Genomic DNA, 18,294 nt, shown 5'->3' with positions numbered 1-18,294 from the left:
GAGCTAGCAGTCACAATCCCATTGGCTCTTAAAATACAAGGGAAAAAGAGATCTCACAAATCACACCCCTGGATCTCTGAAGCATTACCCCCAAATTTGTCCCAGATCTAAAATTAATCACTATCTTCAATAACGGGCTGGATTAGAGAACAGAACATGCTTATTAAATTTGCAGGCAATATTAAAGGGAGAGAGACTGAGTTAGAATTCAGAGCTTAGTAAATTACTGAGAAGGGTCTGAAAAAAATAGAATATAATTCTGGAAGGGTAAATGCAAATTTCTCTGGTTATGCTGCCTAATTGCAAGTCAGAGGATGATAAAAGGGACCTAGAAACTGCAGGAAAAAAAAAGATCTAGTGGCTATGACAACTCACAAGCCAGCAATGAGTCAGTTCTCATTCTACTGCAAAAACGAGTCCTCAGTAGGTTGTATAAATAGAACGGGCTGTTCTCTCGAAGGAATGTGAAATCAGCTTCTTATGGCACTGCTGGTGCCACAGCTGAGCACCGTGCCGAGGTCTGCGTGTGATCCAAGTGGGGAACCCAGGAGCAAATGGGGCAGAGCTCTGGAAAACGAGGCCAGTGAGGAAGAGCTGTTTGATTGACAGGTATGTTTAATCCAAGTGTGAAGAGAGGCACTGGGGGTGCGTGTGTACAGAAACCAGCAGCAGCAAGGCTTATTGCAGCTCGAGCCTGGGACCTACTGTTTTACAGCAGTGATGGGAATACAGCCACATCCCTGAGTATAAGTGCAAAGCATACACCACCAACCTCATCATCAGAGGTTTTAAAGCGTGTTTGTCAAATATAGTTTGAGGATCCCTTGGAGCTAGGAACATACATTTTGAGAAATCTTTTATTTGTTATTATTATTTTTCTCACTACTACCTGTCTGCAAGTTCGGTAGTATGCTTGTTTGCTCCCTTATTGATTGTTACAAAGGTCTCAAACAGAACTAAAGTTAGTATTGATCTAAGAAACACTTCAAAAGAAACAGTTCAGAATAGAATAGTTCAGCTGGAAGACCACCTAAAAAGACTTTCATGTTCAACTGCCTGACTACTTCAGGGCTAACCAGAAGCTAAAGCATATTATCGAGGCCATAATTCCAAATGCCTCTTGAACACTGACAGGCACGGGGCATCAACCACCTCCCTAGGAAGCCTGTTCCAGTGTGTGACCACCTCACGGTAAAGACATTTTCCCTCAGGCCCAGTCTGACCCTCCCCTGGCACAGCTCTGTGCTGTCCCCTCACACCCTGACATTGGTGACCATGGAGCAGAGACCAGCACCTGCCCTGTGCCTCCCCTCCTCGGGAAGCTGCAAAGCCACGAGGTCGCCTCCTGGCCTCCTCTTCTCCAGAGCAGGCAAATCCAGTGCCCTCAGGCTCTCCTCACAGGACATGCCTCCCAGTCCTGTAACCAGCTTTGTTGCCCTCCCCTGAATGCTTTCAAGGGCCTGAAGGTCCTTTTTGATATTGTGGAGCCCAGAACTGCTCACTATAGTGCACGTGAGGCCACACAACTACTGAATGTAGCGGGACAATGACCTCTTTTGACTGGCTGGCTGTGCCTAATGCACCCCAAAATGCCATTTGGCTGCCTCACATTGAACCTGCTGTCAACCAGCACCCCCAGGTCCCTTTCTGCTGAGCTGCTGCCCAGCCACTCCCAGTCTGTGCATGTGTGTAGTATTATCCTGCACCTGGACCAGAACATCACGCATGGGCCATACAGGGTTTGAACTACAACTGTGGCAGTATTAGCACCATGCCCTAACCAACTGAGCTAACCAGCCTTCTTGAATGTTAATACATTGGTTTATTACTTTTTCTTTTTTAAATGAGACAGATTTAACACCCCATGATTGTGCTAATAAGAGAACAAAATGTTCCTCTTTCTTCATATAAATTTAGGAGATACACATGCTTCATAAAATCTGAATGGCAGCATTCAAACATTTTGTGATTTGATCCAAAAGAGGAAGAGTAAAGCCTTACCTAATATACCTACAATTATAATGGCCAAATTCTCATCAGTTTAGGACTACACTTCATCACTGGAAAACCCATTACAGTTTTGTTCATTTTTCAAATACCTTCTTCTTTTCTCAAACTGTAATAATACAACATTAACATTCCCTAATGGGGATTTGTCCATTTAACGGGGATTTGCCCATTGGTGTAATGTTTCACAAAATCTTCATTAGTGTCAGGAGTGCTATGGTGCCTTTATGTGCTCTTTATCATAAGTTTAATGACTGCCAGACTCTACTTATTTCATAGTTACAAGTACTCTTTTCCTACCTTCACGCATCTAAGAAAGGGTTTTATTAATGTATCACTGCTTGCAGCAGGTTGCTCTTTCCTTTTGTTCTGAAGGGTTTGATTGAGCATTTCCTAAACTATTCCTTCCTTTCCATAATTTCTGCATGGAGATGCTGCAGATGGCCCCAACTTCTACACCATCCCTCAGACAGCTCGTACACATTATGCTAGGAATTTGCTTTTTCAGGATATTCTTCCACTTTTCTTCCACAACTGGTGACTTCAAGTATAGAAACAGCTCACGGTTCAGTTTTCAGTACCCACCAAGACTGTATATTACTTACAGCACACAATAGTGTCACATTTGTCTTCAGTCAGGGAAAAAAGACATACATACATTTATACATATATTTATTGTAACTTTTTAAAAGTAGCATTTGCAGTTACTTTTAAGCATTCACCTCTCTTCTGCTTCAAATGTGCACTTACTGAGAGAAACATCTACTGGCTTTCAAGTCCAAGATTAATACCAATAATAATACATGCCAGAATCAAGCTTCATTGCTTGTCGGCAGCTCCTGTCATGAAAACATTATACAGTAACGAGAGTGTAGAAAAGGCCTGCGTTAATCATTCAGCAAGAGGCTGGGACTGGATTAGCGTGACCATACCATCTTCCGGAGTTGAAGCGTAACAACACTTTCCCAAATACCGAAGCTCACATAGTAATTTGTTTCCTTTTGCATCCAGCAGGTGGACAAGGCAGTTAATTTTTCTACAGTAGCTTCTTTAGTTGGTAAGATTTCCTCATCATCTACAGGAAAATAGTTGTTGTAGACCTTTATATTTAGAAATGTCTTCTTTAAACAGCAAGAAAATACTTGAAATCTGGCATGTAGTTAAGAGAACTGGGAACAAACCAAATTTCATCCTCGGATAAACATACGTAACTACTATAGATTTCAATCTAACCCACACACAAAATTTTACACATACTACAAATAGAAACAGAAGGTAATCAGCAAAAGACTATTCCTACATCGTTTCAAATTAATTTGCAACTATACAATTTTAATGTAATAGAAAAAGGGAAAGGAATATAACAGAACAGGTATGAAGAGAAATATTTTCCAAACTTTTATTTGTGCACATTCATCAGGTGAAAAAGATAACTTTTACAGCTTCTTTGGTGCCCAATATTCAGCATACAAAAATGTAAAAGACTATTCACAAATAAAACACAAGCTCAAACTAAAAAAAATGTTTTAAAGGTAGTGCACATCGTGACAGCTTTGCTTATGAATACACAGAAATTACTGCAAAAATAAATAGAATGTCTTTTTAAAAGCAGCAATTTCATATCTTGTAAACTTCTGTTTTTACAATACAGCACTGTTAAGAGTAAAATCCAAAAGGACTGGAGTTTATACTGTGGCCATGAACAAGTAAAAGAGTCTGTATTCCTCTGCTATAGTTGGTCCAGTTTTCCTTTTTGCTTTTAGTCCAATGTGCAGCAGTCTTTTAAAGGTGCTTGGTTAGGAAACCTAACCATCAAGTGGTGAATTATAAAATTTATTTCCTGCTTTCAAACACGAATGGGTAAATCTGTTCCACAGCACTGGCAACAGCCTTTACGTTTGGCCCTGTGAAGTATTAAAAAAAAAAAAAAAAAAAAAAAAGAAAAAAGGAAAAACAGGAAAAAACAATAGGAAGAGAAAAATCAGGCCATCAGAAATTAAAACAACAACAGTATCTTCAAAACAACCTTAATATTTATGGCTGCTGTAACTTTATTCTGTAGACAAGAATAACTTCTCCCCATTTCTCCCAATTGAAGAAAGTGTTCCTCTTACCACTGTAACTTACAAGAAAAAAAAACTCTAGCATGGAATCTGCAAGATATTCTACGCTGATTAATGCCTAAATTGCAAATAAATACTATCATTTCCTAACAATTTCCATACTTCACAATTTACTGGTTTAAACAGTTAGCCCAGAGAAGATCGCAGAAGCTAAGAGGCAGAGGTAAAAGAAGTATTTTTACTTATCATTCTCTTCTAGGAATTTGTACTACCCAAATCTGTACTACCTGGCCACATTTATCTCTTTTAAATAGCCACCACATAAAATATTGCTAAATAATGCTGGATTTAACCTAAGTATGTTCCAAGCAAATTTTATATTTGAAAATTATAGACTATTACTTTTCAGTCTAGATTTTGCAAATAGCTCCCTCCAGCCATTGATCTCAGGACAGCACCTGCAAGCTAGGGAATGGTTATTGTCTCAGAATGAGGCACCTGAAGGTTATCTAACATAATTTATGAACATTTGGGAAGAGGAAGAATGAGCTAGCAGTGCTTTCTAATGGTTCTAGACCATTTCCTGCAATGAACAACTGAGGCTGCAAATGAATGAGCAATACTATGCCAGAAGAAACTATCCTGGATACAAGTTTGGTGATGTAGATAAATGAAGCCAACAATTTCTCATGTGATTTGATGATACAAACTTCTTTTTTTTTTTAAACTCACTTTGGACTTCAAAGATTCCTTTCAAGTACAGAGAACTGTTAAAAATGGCTCCCCATTTGGCTCCCTCTACTTATAAATAACCTATGTCTTATCTATGCATGTAATTCTAGACATATTAATTTACGAGCTCAGTCAGAATGAAAATGGATTAGGATTATTCTTGCATTTTCCAACTTAGCTGAGTTAATCACTCACGCAAGCAAGCCTGATGGAAGATACTCTGCCTAGAACATCCTTTGCCTTGTAGGCAATTTCTTTGCTTTCCTTCAATTTGTCTTCTATGGTAGAAATGCAAGTTCAAGAGAAAGCCTTCAGAAAGCAGGAGTACGAGTAGACAAAACTTGTAACAAGTAACACTGAAGAGTAGTGTTGAAGATATGTAAAAACTGGAACATCATTGCAGGGAGTATAAAATAAAAACTAATAATAATAATCCTCCTCACTGCTCATTTTGGAGGAAGAAAAATTAATAGAACTTTTTTCCCTATTAACTATCAGTTCTTTTATCAGTCATAAAATCATAGAATCATCCAGGTTGGAAAAGACCTCTAAGATCATCTAGTCCAACCTTTAACCTAGTACTAAAATCCACCACTAAACCACGCTAGCAAGTTCTACATCTACACATTTCTTTAAGCCCTCCAGGGATGGTGGCTCAACCACTTCCCTGGGCAGCCTATTCTAATGCCTCACAACTCTTGCAGTAAAGAAATTTCTACTAATATGCAACCAAAACTTCCCCCGGCACAATTTGAGGCTATTTCCCCTTGTCTTATCACTTGGTGCTTGGGAGAAGAGTCCAATCCCCATCTCGCTATAGCTTCACTTCATAGAGTGTGATAAGGTCTCCCCTGAACCTCCTTTTCTTTAGGGGAAACAACACAAGTTCTTCAGCCGCTCCTCATAAAAATTGTTTTCTAGACCCTGCAACAGCTTTGCTGCCCTTCCCTGGAGACGCTCCAGCACCTTGATGTCTAGCCCTAAATTTTCAGATTACTAAGTCTAATAGAGTTTGTCTTCTTAAAAAAAAAAATAAAAAAATATCCTGATATATTATGATAGGTATTTGCTTAAAAAAAAAAAAAAAAAAAATGTAAAGATAAATACCCCTACATGTGACTAGTGTATGAATATATAATACCAGTAGTTGAACTCTACCAATGACAAGACCAGCTGAAGTGATAACAAATGATATTTCCTGGTTCTGTACGATTATAACAGGTATTCCTCACATCTGACTTTTCATATCTGTGGTAGACACTGCACAAGTAAATATAGCAAAGAATGGAAAATGAAAATTAGAGAAAGAAGGAAGAAAAAAATGGCAGTAGCATCTCTAAGACCCAAAACTATCACGTTTCTGATTACTTGAGAAAAGTCACTAATTCCTATAACCCAAGTAGTGGTTCTCCCCCAGATGAGCTTTAACAGAAGCGAGCACAGGTCTGAAGAATTGCAAATATTGGTCAACTTCAGTTACGACAAAATACTATGCCTTCTCACATGTTTCCACAGATCTCAAGCTTGGAAATATGCATTTATGAAAGTGCTGTTGATGCTACATGCAGTGCAATCTACATCATTACAGAGATTAAAAAAAGGGTAAAAAGTAAAACATTTAAATAAACAATATCTGCATTCTCAAATTCTATCTCACTTTTTCTTTTTTTTTAAAAAAAAGGAAAAAACGGACCATGTCCACTAAAAGTAATTTTTAAGTCTACCAGTAATAACTCTTTCTCTAACTTATCTGGCCATTTCACTCAAAATGAAACTAAGTACAAGCACTGGGAAACGAGATCCCTTTGGCATATCTTTTGACTGTTTTGAATATCTTCTTTTCCTAAACTGACTAGCCCTAAAGTTAAATATTCCCAACAAGTTAAATATTTATTTATGACATCAAAATACCTGTAACTGTGATACTGCCTGTTGAAAAAATCTGTAAGGTAGCTCTGAGAGTTTTTATTCTGTAGCACACGGCAGGATGAAGTTCTGGTTCGTAACTAGAAGACAAAAGAACAGGTAAGAGGTCTGGAACTGAAACAGAAAAGCTTAAGAAATATACAAAGACTACATTTAAAAAAAAAAAAATCTACCATACCTCGCATGAGGTCTGTTATTCTTCGTAAATTCTGGCAATCTTATCTCAAAGGGCATGTTGCACACTGCTAAAACATTCACAACTTTAAAATCTGTGAAAATTACCTTTTCAAAAGAGAAGAAAAGAATGTCATTAGAAACTCAGCTCAGAGAAGCAGAGATATATGGGTTGAAAAAAAAAAAACTCAAAAGAATACTAGTTGAGTATTTTAATGTTATTTCACAACTAAAACCTTGTGATTGATGCATTTCTAATAGTCTAAAGGTATTTAATAGACTCAAGTCACTAATTTTATCCTTCCACAGTACAGTACCTATTGAACTAGATTATTTCACATTTGTACTATGTGCTTATCGTACAATTTACTTTAAAAATTGAGACACAGGAATAACCCATTGTTATACTAAAACACAACCAAATTGAAAACAAACTAAATTAAGTAGTTCATGGGCCATCAAAATTAACAAAGAAAAACTTTAATTCTTACATGAATCCTATGCAATTTGGAAAAGTGTCTTTAATGCCTTGGTGCTATACACCATTTTTATCAAAGCTAAGAATAAGATAGAAGATAAAAACTGTTGTTTCAAGTGTCCAGTATGGCAAGCTATTTTTCCAGTCTTTTGCTTTCTGAATCCTACCTCAAAATACTGGCTTTTAGTTATTCTCAGACCACAGCCATTTTACATGACAGTAAAATAGTCAACAGACAACTCCAAAACAAACAAATGCACTGTTAAGAAGTCAGTGTTAGCAAACTCACCGAAGAAAATTTTGTTCATTTTCTGGAATAGACAAAACTGAAAATTTCTCAGCCAAAACATTTAAAAAAAAGTATGCAAGTGGAAGCAACAAATCCTTATTTTCAATTATTATTTTAATTATTATTTTAATCCTCAAAGCATATTCCACCTAAACGGCTCACTTCATAATAAAACAGTACATCTACCCTGGAGGCGCTGTTCATCTCTCAGTGATTCAATGCTTCATTCCAACTTTAAGAGCCTGGGTCTAATGTATACATTCTTAGCAATAAAATTCCCTAACTTTTGCTTGGGTCTAATGCAACATTAATGGGATAGCCTGTCACAGCTGCCTTTATGCAGTATAATCAAATTTAGATTCTTCCTGCCAAAGGACAGCAACTGTGCCTGTTGGTAATTGTCTGTTGGTAAATTTAAATTGTGGGTAAACAGCACAACTGACTGTCAGAAAGTTTAAAAATTACACATTTTAGTACTCACATTCAGAACTGTTACTAAAAAGATCAAGTGGTGTTTTTGACTGGTAATGTTGACCCAAACCCACAAAAGAGGGGTTTCATACCCTATTTTTTTTTTTTTTAAACTATTTCCAACTGTGCAACCTCACAGCACAGCAGCACTTCCCCCCCTCAATTAACAAGGTTCAAACTTGCCCTAAACAAGAGAGACATGTGTTTGTTATTCCACCATAAATGAGCGAAAATTGTGTTTAAATGACAGTTTGGTTTACACCCTTCAGCACTTCTTTCAAATAAATCTTTCAAGGTATTTTTCTACCCATGAAATATTTGCGGGTGGCTCGTTTAGTAAGTTTTGTTGTTCATTAGGAAGGGAAAAAGCACAATTCTGAGCCACCAAATGAAACCCAAATCCACAAAATAAGACATTTCTTTGACTAGCATCTGGAAAACTTATGCTGATACAAAAGGGGCATCTGAATGAAAACATGCTGATTGCTAAATGGTTATGCTTCCTCACTTTTGTAATATTTTGAAAAAAATGAGTACCATCATTGCTTAAGCAACATAAGTCCTTTTTCATTAGAATTACCTGAAAACCTAGTTTCTGTAGACTACGAGCTAATCGTCTGGCACCAAATTTAGCTTCTTCTTCACTGCAAAGACAAGAATCTAGCATTAACAAAAGTATAGCATATGCTCATGTGCACACATACTATAGTAAATAGTTCATTCTGTAGTCTGAGTACTATGTAATGCATGAACTGTGACCACATGGACAGCCTTAATTTTACGCAGCTGTACCTATTATATTCTATCTTCACTGTCTAGATATTCAAATAGAGTCTTTTATACCCTATTTGAAGAATATTTTGGCACTCAGCTCTAGCTTAAGACAGTAGGAGCTGCAGTGGGAACCATATTTTGATTGTATATGATATTAAATACTCTTAAGAGACAAATATGGTAGTTTGAAGTTGGCCATCCTGAACTGGTGGTTAATTTTCATCCTGTTCTCCTTTACAGCAAGCTTGTTAGCTTCCCTGGAGGTTTAGAGAAGAAAGTGATGTTTATGAATATTAATACTAGTATAAAGCACCAAATAAAAGTTTAGGGAAAAAGCTCACTGTACAGTGCAGGGACACAGAAGAAAAAATAAATCTATCGTTTAAATGCCAGCACCGACAAATCACCTTCTATTTTGAGACAGGTATCATATACAGAAAGTATGCAAATTTACCACTGTACCTTACCCTTACCCCACAATGTGGACATAACTTACAGGAATTCAGCCATTAGCAATTTCGCAAATTCATGTGTATATGAACTAAGAATTTGCTCTTTCTATTCCCTCAACAGTGTTTAACTTGATTAAATTTAGGTGAGTTTTCATGTAGTAATAAGAGAGACATTCCTCAAAAAAGGTCATCCCTGCCCAAGTTGTAATTCTGGCTTAAAAAAAATAAATCTAATTCTCAGAGAGTTTTCAAATCACAGAATGGTTGTGGTTGGAAGGGACCTCTGGAGACCATCTAGTCCAACCCCCCTGCCAAGCATGGTCACCTAGCCCACATTGCACAGGATGACATCCAAGTGGGTTTGGAATATCTCCAGAGAAGGAAGCTCCACAGCCTCTCTGTGCAACCTGTGACAGTGCTCTGTCACCCTCCCGGTAAAGAAGTGTTTCCTCATACTCAGCTGAACTGAGCTGAGACCTGTGTCTCAGTTTGTGCCCATTGCCTCTTGTCCTGTCACTAGGCATCACTGAAAAATCTAGGCCCATCCTTTTGACGCCCTCCCTTCAGATATTTATAGACATTGATGAGATTCCCCTCTCAGCCTTTTCTTCTCCAGCCCAACTCTCTCAGCCTGTCCTCATATGACAGATGCTCCAGTCCCCTCATCACCTCAGTAGCCCTCCTCTGGACTCGCACCAATAGCTCCATGTCCCTCTTGTACTGGGGAGCCCAGAACTGGACACAGTACTCCAGGTGAGGCCTCACCAGGGCTGAATAGAGGGGTAGGATCACCTCCCTCAAAATTCTGACAACAATATTTCTACCACACCCCAGGATACTGTTGGCCTTCTTGGCCACAAGGGCACATTGCTGGCCCATGGTTAACCTGTTGTCCACCAGGACTCCCAGGTCCTCCTTCTCAGAGCTGCTCTCCAGCAGGTCAGCCCCCATTCTGTACTCGTTATTTCAGAAAAGAAATCTTTGATTTTTCTTCATAAATTAGTTTTTTCTGCTGTTCTCCCAGAATGCTGAAATGATGTTGCTCAAGATTTCAATTCAGTCAAAGGCAGACAATTTGCAGAGAAAATTTCCACTCAAATACTTAGCTTGGCAAGGATCTAAGTGTGATATAACATGGAGGAATCTTAAGAGCAGCAAGCACTGCCTCTTGCTACCTTCCTCATTTATAACATTATGTTTTAAAATATACATGCATTTCAACCAGAGAAAAGATCTCTATGGACTTACCTTGTGGCTCCTGTGCAAATAACTTTTCCTGAGGACCAAATTGTGGCCGTAATCCTAGGTTTCCTAAGCTTCATTAATACTTTCTAAAAAGGAAAATGAAAGTGGAAGAATTGGGAATTGGTGTTAGTCCAATTTCAAAATTGAAAAAAAAATCAAGTATTATGCAATTATTTCTTTACTTTTGGTAAGTCTTGAAAAGTTCCTTCATCTCTTTCAGCAACTACAAAATCAGCTCCTGAGAAGAGCTAAACAGAAGTGAACTATCTTAACCAGTGATTCAGTGTTCACATAACAAATTAAATGAAGGTATTTTCCCTTGAATAAAAAGCTGAAAGCCACAGCATCATGCTGATTTTTTATTCTCTCTCCCCTGTTGACTCCTCATTGATATATTTTTCTGAAAAAAAAAAACATGAAGTTTTAGCGGGGCAGAACAGACCCTGAGGTGTAAGAGGTCTCACTGCATACCTTACACTTACTATTCACCTCACTAGTTGAACAGACCCTAGTCTGTTAGATCCCTGAAGTCTTTTGAGACAGTATTTAGCCCTCCTCCCCTTACTGTAGGCTTAGTGTATGACAGACTCAATGCCTATCAGGACAGAAATATAGAAATAAAACTTTGCTATCCACCACACATGGGTATCAAGACGTAAAAACAGATAATTGAGGTATGTTAAATCTCTTACCCCAACATCACGCTTGTATATGACATTTGCTCCCTCTAATGCAATCTTCCTCAAGTTTAAATGACATCTTGTTCTAAAAACACACACTACATTTGTGATTAAAATGTCCAATGCAACATCACTGTCCGCATCCATTGGGGTGATTTACAACTCAGTTCTCCCACCAGCTCACCATGAAGATCACATCCTGAGAACAAAAATGATAAAGTTAAACATTCCAGTAGAAAGCTGCCTATTAACACTGCTCTTGTATACATCCGTCCCTTAAATGAGACAAGAAGCAGAAGTGACTACACTCTGACTCATTTAAGTTAACTGTGTGTGGGGAGGGGGGGCGGTGTCTACATCCTGTATGCTATAAAATAGGAGGCTACTTGTTTGAAGCCATGTTGCCAGACTTAACAGACATCAAGTGTATATATATGTGTATATATATATTATTTTTAAGCCTGCTGGCTAAATATGTTACAGCTCTTACCAACTATATCAGGATGCTGTGAAATTTACTAAGACTTTTTCCATAGCTCCAAAGGCTAACCTTTCCTCAGCTCATTTGAGGATGTCATCAGACACCTCAGGAAAACACATTTCTCTCACTTTTTAAATAGGCAATTCTAAAATGTAATAATTTGTGTTGAAATGGATGAGTCTGCCGAATAAGTCAAAAGCCTACTAGGAGGCTACACGAACTGCAGGCTGTAGACAGCCTGCCACCACAGAGTACCCCATCTTCACCCAGCGTTTGTGGCTGAACTCTCCGACCAGAACACCACAGCATGAACTAGACAAAAATCACACGTTTCTGAGGAACAGCGTGACTTCCTACGAAGGCACAGGATGGCCACTCCATGCGCACCCAGCAAAGCTAAGGAACCACTAAGCCTGCCTGTGCATGCTACGGGTGATGTCCCCACCAACACTGCGCCAGGGGGAGCAGGGCAGTGAGCCAGGGAGCTGGGCTACTGCCCGCAGCCCACCCCGTGACTGGCTGGTAGCCATTCTGCACGCACACCAAAGCCAAGACACCTGACACTGCAAATGAATCCCAAATGAGGTATTTGTGGAAAGGAAGGAGGAAAAAAAAAAAAAAAAAAAAAAAAAAAGGACAAAAACATTGGTATAGAGGGAAAACAACTTGTATCAAAATACTGCAATTTATTAAGGAGTTTTTCTTTCTAGAAGAACATAAAAATCATAGCTGTCTTCCAGGAGAACTAATTTAAGCAGAGAATAGCCTAAGAGACAGAGGCAATAATATCTCAGACTGCTTTTGATCCATTCATCTAAAATTTTAGCAATATTTCATCCCAAATGAATCCCAACAGAAAGCAAAGACCAAAACTGAAGAAAAATAGTCAGATATATGAAATGCTCTACGTGGTCAATGCCATGGCAGAAGCAGGAGACTACGCATCAAGAACACATGACGTATTTACAGTGTTATAAATATTTTGGTCTCACATATCAGAAAACTGCAAGACAAAATTAACAATGTTATTATCAATATTTACATCTGACTACGACTTCCTAAACATCACACCATAGTTTCTCATCAAGAACGCACTCAAGGTGCGTCTTTGACTACAACTGACTGTCACTAGGGAAGTAATAAACTACAGTGCAGATGTACATAATGTACTTGATCAACTGCTGTGACGGCTGCCTATTCTACCGCGCAGCTGGCTCCCGGCTAAAAGAATTATTCTGTAATTGCTGGCTTGTCCAATATAAGAAAAGGAAAAGCAGGTGACAACACAGAAAAGAGACGAAGAAACATCAAGAGAAAACTGGAAAGCCAAAGGCAACATGGGGAGGTGTAGGGGGAGAGCAAGCAGAGAAGAGAACAAACAGTAACTAATTAGTATTCCCAGATGTCTCTCTTTTTTTAATTCATAATTATATGAATCCTATGAAGCTACAAATGACTCGTTCCATCTGGTTTTGATGGACTACTACAGATTGGGTTAGCAATTTACGGCACCGGCTCCAAAGATAGCACATTTGCAGATTCTGAATGGCACGCAGGCAGGGCCGGCGCGGAGCACAGAGCTGGAACCCGCGGCATCCGGAGCGAGGCATTTGTTTTCCACCCTGGCTCTCGCCGAGTTCACTTACTGGAACCCGGGAAGTAACGCCATGCAAGAGAACAGGACACCTCCAGCGGGCTGCCTCTCCCTCACTGCACCAAGTTTCTGCTGGCATACTCAGTCTCGACATTGTGAAAGAGTAATGCCGTCATGCACAAGAGCCTTGAAAAGTTCCTAGCTGCTAAGGAAACTATAATACTGTCTGAGAATATCCCCACAAAGTATCAACAGCTCGTCTTAAACAGATCCCGGGAGAAAAGTCACTTGCTCATTCAGGACAAGAGAAAAAGCCATTGAGATGAAAATTACGATTTAAAAGGAAAAGATCTATCATCAAAGGGGAATTTATAGAAGAAAACCCCAGAATGTTAAAATGCTGCAGAGCTGTCTGGAAGGATGTTTTCAGCAATTATGGTGCATCTCGGTTAGCAGTACAATTTACACGTGTAGATTTTAATGGGAGAAAAGTTACACAACGCTACAATAATGAATCCCCATTTTTATCATCTATGTTCTAAAAGTTCAAGACAACAGATAAATATAAAGAGCTCCTCATTATACTTATACTTGAGCCATAGCTAATATTCTAGACTGTGGTTCACGACATTCAGCTAAAAAGTGACATAATTTGTCATAGAAGCAGTACCTGAGTACAGTGCAAAAATTAAGAATTCTGTCTTTATTCTACTATAATGTCATTTGATCTAATTAGATCACACTTCTCTGTTAAACCTTTCAATCAAATACTGAACATTTCAAGTATCCATTCTTAAGTTTTTCTCATTTGTATTGAGAAGACTCCTTATTTACTGCTGCTAAATACGACCCACGTTCTTTCAGAACCCAAGCACCCAGAGTTTCAGATGCAGTGTGCCCATTCTCTTTTAGCACAAAAATACAATGCTAACTTATTTCAAGGCATGGTTTGGAACTGTTGTGCAAAACAAAATGGTTCTAGACTTGTATGCTTCTGCCCGACATCGAGCATAACCTGCTATAAGCTGTGCCTTTGGTGTTCATTTTGATGTCTCATGCTGCACTGACAACAAAGAAGAACTTCTACTGAAAAGATGTGCTGCTACTTCTCTTCAGGAAGTCTCAAAGAAATCGAAATTCATAGAAGCCACTTCAACACAAAATCGATTAAAAAATGGTAATACTTGTAACAAAGAAAAACATCTAAAGAACATGTTTATACAAAAAATGTAGCAATGTTCATTGCAAATAACAGCTTCATTCTTTCTTTATTTCCCTCCGGTAGCATGCCCTGGCGGAACATAGCAGCCCTATGCGACACCTTGACGCTCCTCCTTCCCAGCCTTCCCTACTGTATCCCTCATGGGGAGCCCTGACCCATTCTGTTATTTCCGAAAAGCTAAATTACTCTCTGCTTCCTAGCTGCAAAACGGGGAAAATAACGTTCCTGTGCTTTTACACAGACGCTTTGATACCAAGCAACAGCATGACATACGTGCCTGTTACTGTTCCATATTTATGCAGTTACACTTGCAGAACCGAGGGACTGAGTAGAAACCAAACATCTGGTTCTTTCCCGTTCCGGATTTGCAAATTCCTAAGCTGATTTTACTGAGCTCAACTTGTGTTGATTAATTTTGCCCAAAGTTCTCTCATTTGAACCTTAGAATTTTGGCAGCCTAAATCTCATTTCTGAAAGTATGTTTTGCCAGTTATTGCTGATTCACTAACAGACTAAAACAAATATTAAAATCATTTACTTTTCTATACACGCAGTTCTTCTTTTGCATTGTGCATTTTGTTCAGCTTTCCCCAGAGCAAGAAAGTTGTTAATTTCGATTTCAAGTTCTCTTGCACCAATAGAACACAATCAACCCCAATAGAGGAAAAGGCAAAAGGCATCTTTGTAAAAGTTTTTAGTATTCTATTTCACTAAGGAAATTATAAAGGGTTGTCCTCTCTTTTATATGTAGATGCCAGGGATACTCCTGACGTATTGACACTAAGGAAAAAAAAAAAGAGGTAAAGCCTGGTAACGAACGTAAAAATAACAAAACCAAAAGCCAACCTCAAGGACGTTTGACTTTGAAAAGTAGCACATTCTCCACTGAAACAAGAGAGGCTTCCCACTTCAGAGTAAGAAGTACACCCATGGAAGGAGCAAGCACTGTTCTTAAACAAAACATTACCCATACATCCCCAGTTAGGACCAAGGCCATACTATTTTCAAAACTACATAAACAGGCACAAAGAAACACACCCTGCACTGAAATCTTACAGTCTAAAAAAAAGCCAGCTTGCTCTGTCCTCAAAAAATTGCAAACCAACCCAACCACACCAACATCATCAAAGAGCGAGAAAAGGCACCTAGGATGGGGTATAGAAACAAAGAATTATTTTAAGCTTTTGGCTACTTTTGAGCTGAGAAACCCAGAGCTCTGAAGGTAGATAGCAGGTATCTAATAATAGTCATGTTAATGTCGGAACAGCTTAATAAACACCTTTTTCACCATCAGCACAAGTATAAGCAACTTGTACTGGTTATTTTTAACCCTGCTCCCAAGCAGGTTGCCAACTAACGCCACAAACTGTTCCAACAGCCCAACTGTCAGGAGGACTGTACTACTGCAACAGTCGGCATTCACCAAACTAAGCGCCCACAAAGCATTTCTGACGAGGTTAACAGAAACCTTCATGTGAGAACAGAGAATACAAAAAAGATAAAACCCACTGGGAATCAGGAGAGGGTAAATTCCATCCTCCTACTGAATGCATTAAAAAAAAAAAAAAAAAAAAAAAGTGTTCAAGTCATTGGAAATAGGTCCCTGGAGGTGAGTTCTACTTGAATTCCTGGACAGGACACAGTCACAGTGGTAGGCTGATGACTCCTAAGAAGAGAGGGTAACGTTGCCACTGTTGTATGTCTAGGAAATCCTCCAACTCACAAAGCTTTCTAAGTTTTGGACACTGGACTAGAGGTGTACGCTTTCATTTTATTGTCTCCACCGGCAACTTCAATAGTCCCAAAAGCAAGAGGCTAGTTGGAAATCAATATGCTCACCTCTTGAGGTCATATGACCGCAACCAACAGAACCGTAACAAGTACAGTTTGGAGAAAATTTCCAAATATGTGTAAAAACGGTTACAGAGAACAGTTACCCAAGCAGAACAATGAAAATAACGATTCTATCAGCTCCTCCTGCAGTAAGTAGGGCACAAATGCCCAACCCCGCTGTCCAGCCTCTTGGATAAGACTAGGAAGTCCCTGTAGACTTGGAGTCCTCCAGCACAAACCCGGCTGCAGGAATAAAGCCAAAGAGCTTTCAGAACGCGAGCAGGAAGCCTGTTTTGAGATGGCAACTCAAAACCAGGCTGTTTCCCCCAGACTGATCTCATCAAAAACAATCTATTTGCAACCGAAGCGCGAACCAGCAGCACCCAGCTTACCACCACCCCTCCCTGGTGACCCCGAGCCATAACCCGAAGCCACGCGCTGCAAGCAATCCCCTCGCCACCCACGACGGGCAGAAAATCGCCGTTAGCTCGGCTGGAAGCCCAAAAACAGAGGCCGGGCGGCTCAACCCGCTAAAAAAAAAAAAAAAAAAAAAAAGCGACAACAACCACTAAAACCCGGCCGCGTTGCTCCGCAGCAGGTGTGCCCCACGCCCGCCTCCATCCATGACACCCCCCCCCGGTGCCTCACAGCCCGGTGCCTCACAGCCCGACCCCGGCCCGGCGCAGACAAAGCGCGGCCACAAGGCCCCGCCGCCGCCCGGCCCCGCACAGGCCCGGCAGCGGCAGGAGGGGACCCCGGGCCTCTTGGGGGGGGGGCGCTCGAGCCCCTCACTCCCCAAAAAAAGAAGGAAGAGAAGGAGGAGGAGGAGGAGGAAGGCCGCAGCCCCCCCCCCCCCCCCCAGAGCGGCGGGGCGGGGCGGGGGGGGCTGTATCGGCGCGGCCGTTACCGTGCGCGCGGCGGGCGGGCGGCGTGGCGGAGGCGCGGTTGCTGGGAGAGCCGGCGCTGGCGCCCGGCGGCGCTCCCGGTCCGGCTGCTGGGCCCAGCCCCCGCCGCCAGCACCATCCCCCGGCGCCGCGGGCATAGACGCGCCGCCGGCTACAGCGCCCGCCGGAAGTGGCGGGACGGGAGGGGAGGGGAGGAAGGGGGCCGCGCTGCGCCGCACTTCCGCTTTACGCTCTGATGGGGGGGGGGGGGGAAGAGGGGGCGTCGCCTTGGCGCCTGTCGGCGCTGTCGCGATAGCAGCCCTGCTCGGTGGGTGGGTGGGCCGCTACCAGGTCCCGTGGTGCAGCGGGGGGTGAATAACGAAATAAAGTTGTGTGGTGCTATGCAGGCGTCGGTGTCTGTGTGAGGGAGGTTGGGCGTGGGGCTCTGAGGGTCGGCGCTGTCGCGACACGGCGCCCGTCCGTGGCGGCTTCCCGTGTAACAGAACGACGTTAATTAGGATACAGGAGCGCAGAGGGGACAGCACCAAGCCTGAGTTTTGCAGCCCTTGTGGAACGCGCGTGCTCCCCCTGCCACCCTAATCTGAGCCTCGCAACGCCTGAGTTGTTCCCCGTCACCAATTTTCCTCATTTTCCCCCCGAACCGGCGGGGAGGACATTCCCTACAGGCCGGTTTCGCTTCCCAGCTGCCAGGCTGGGCCGTGCGGCAGCGCTGCCACCCCGTGGCTGGTCACGGTTTCAGCCGGCTGCAGGGAAAACGAGGGGTTCTGGCTTCGGAGCCCCTGACCGCATTTTTCCCGAATTCTCACTGAACTGCTGTTTTTTTTAGCATAAGTGTCCGCATAAATTCAACGCAAAACGTCTCCTAGCAAACACACATCCATTACATACCTCTGCCAAGCTGCCCTTTTCAGGATGTAACATTTCTAGCACGTGTTCTGCAGAAATAACACAGTCACCACTGGACATTA

The 18,294-nt window shown here is 41.2% G+C and overlaps 1 protein-coding gene across 1 annotated transcript; it reads right to left on the bottom strand.

Annotated features, from left to right (window-relative positions):
* Window positions 1-2,662: 2,662 nt before the first annotated feature.
* On the bottom strand, window positions 2,663-17,467 carry TBPL1 (TATA-box binding protein like 1). Its single transcript, XM_084512347.1, has 7 exons — window positions 17,329-17,467; window positions 11,304-11,490; window positions 10,615-10,697; window positions 8,721-8,784; window positions 6,907-7,010; window positions 6,714-6,808; window positions 2,663-3,911 (listed from the first exon to the last, which is right to left on the bottom strand). The coding sequence occupies exons 2-7, from the start codon at window positions 11,436-11,438 to the stop codon at window positions 3,841-3,843; spliced, it is 552 nt and encodes a 183-aa protein (XP_084368473.1). The 5' UTR covers window positions 11,439-11,490; window positions 17,329-17,467; the 3' UTR covers window positions 2,663-3,840.
* Window positions 17,468-18,294: the final 827 nt, after the last annotated feature.

The sequence above is a fragment of the Aythya ferina genome (assembly GCF_964211825.1).
Source record: "Aythya ferina genome assembly, chromosome: 3".
In the NCBI taxonomy this organism is placed as follows: domain Eukaryota; kingdom Metazoa; phylum Chordata; class Aves; order Anseriformes; family Anatidae; genus Aythya; species Aythya ferina.
The sequence above is the reverse complement of the archived record's forward strand: the minus strand, read 5'-3'. Positions and strand labels throughout refer to the sequence as shown.

What these genes read in the sequence shown, in the direction of transcription:
- TBPL1 (XM_084512347.1), bottom strand. Translation starts at nt 11,438, where the DNA reads ATGGATGCGGACAGTGATGTTGCATTGGACATTTTAATCACAAATGTA. An exon ending in ATTTGCACAGGAGCCACAAG is followed by an intron (nt 8,785 to 10,614) that starts GTAAGTCCATAG and finishes TTGTCTTTGCAG; the next exon opens with TGAAGAAGAAGCTAAATTTG. An exon ending in AGGCAGTATCACAGTTACAG is followed by an intron (nt 3,912 to 6,713) that starts GTATTTTGATGT and finishes AATACTTCACAG; the next exon opens with GGCCAAACGTAAAGGCTGTT.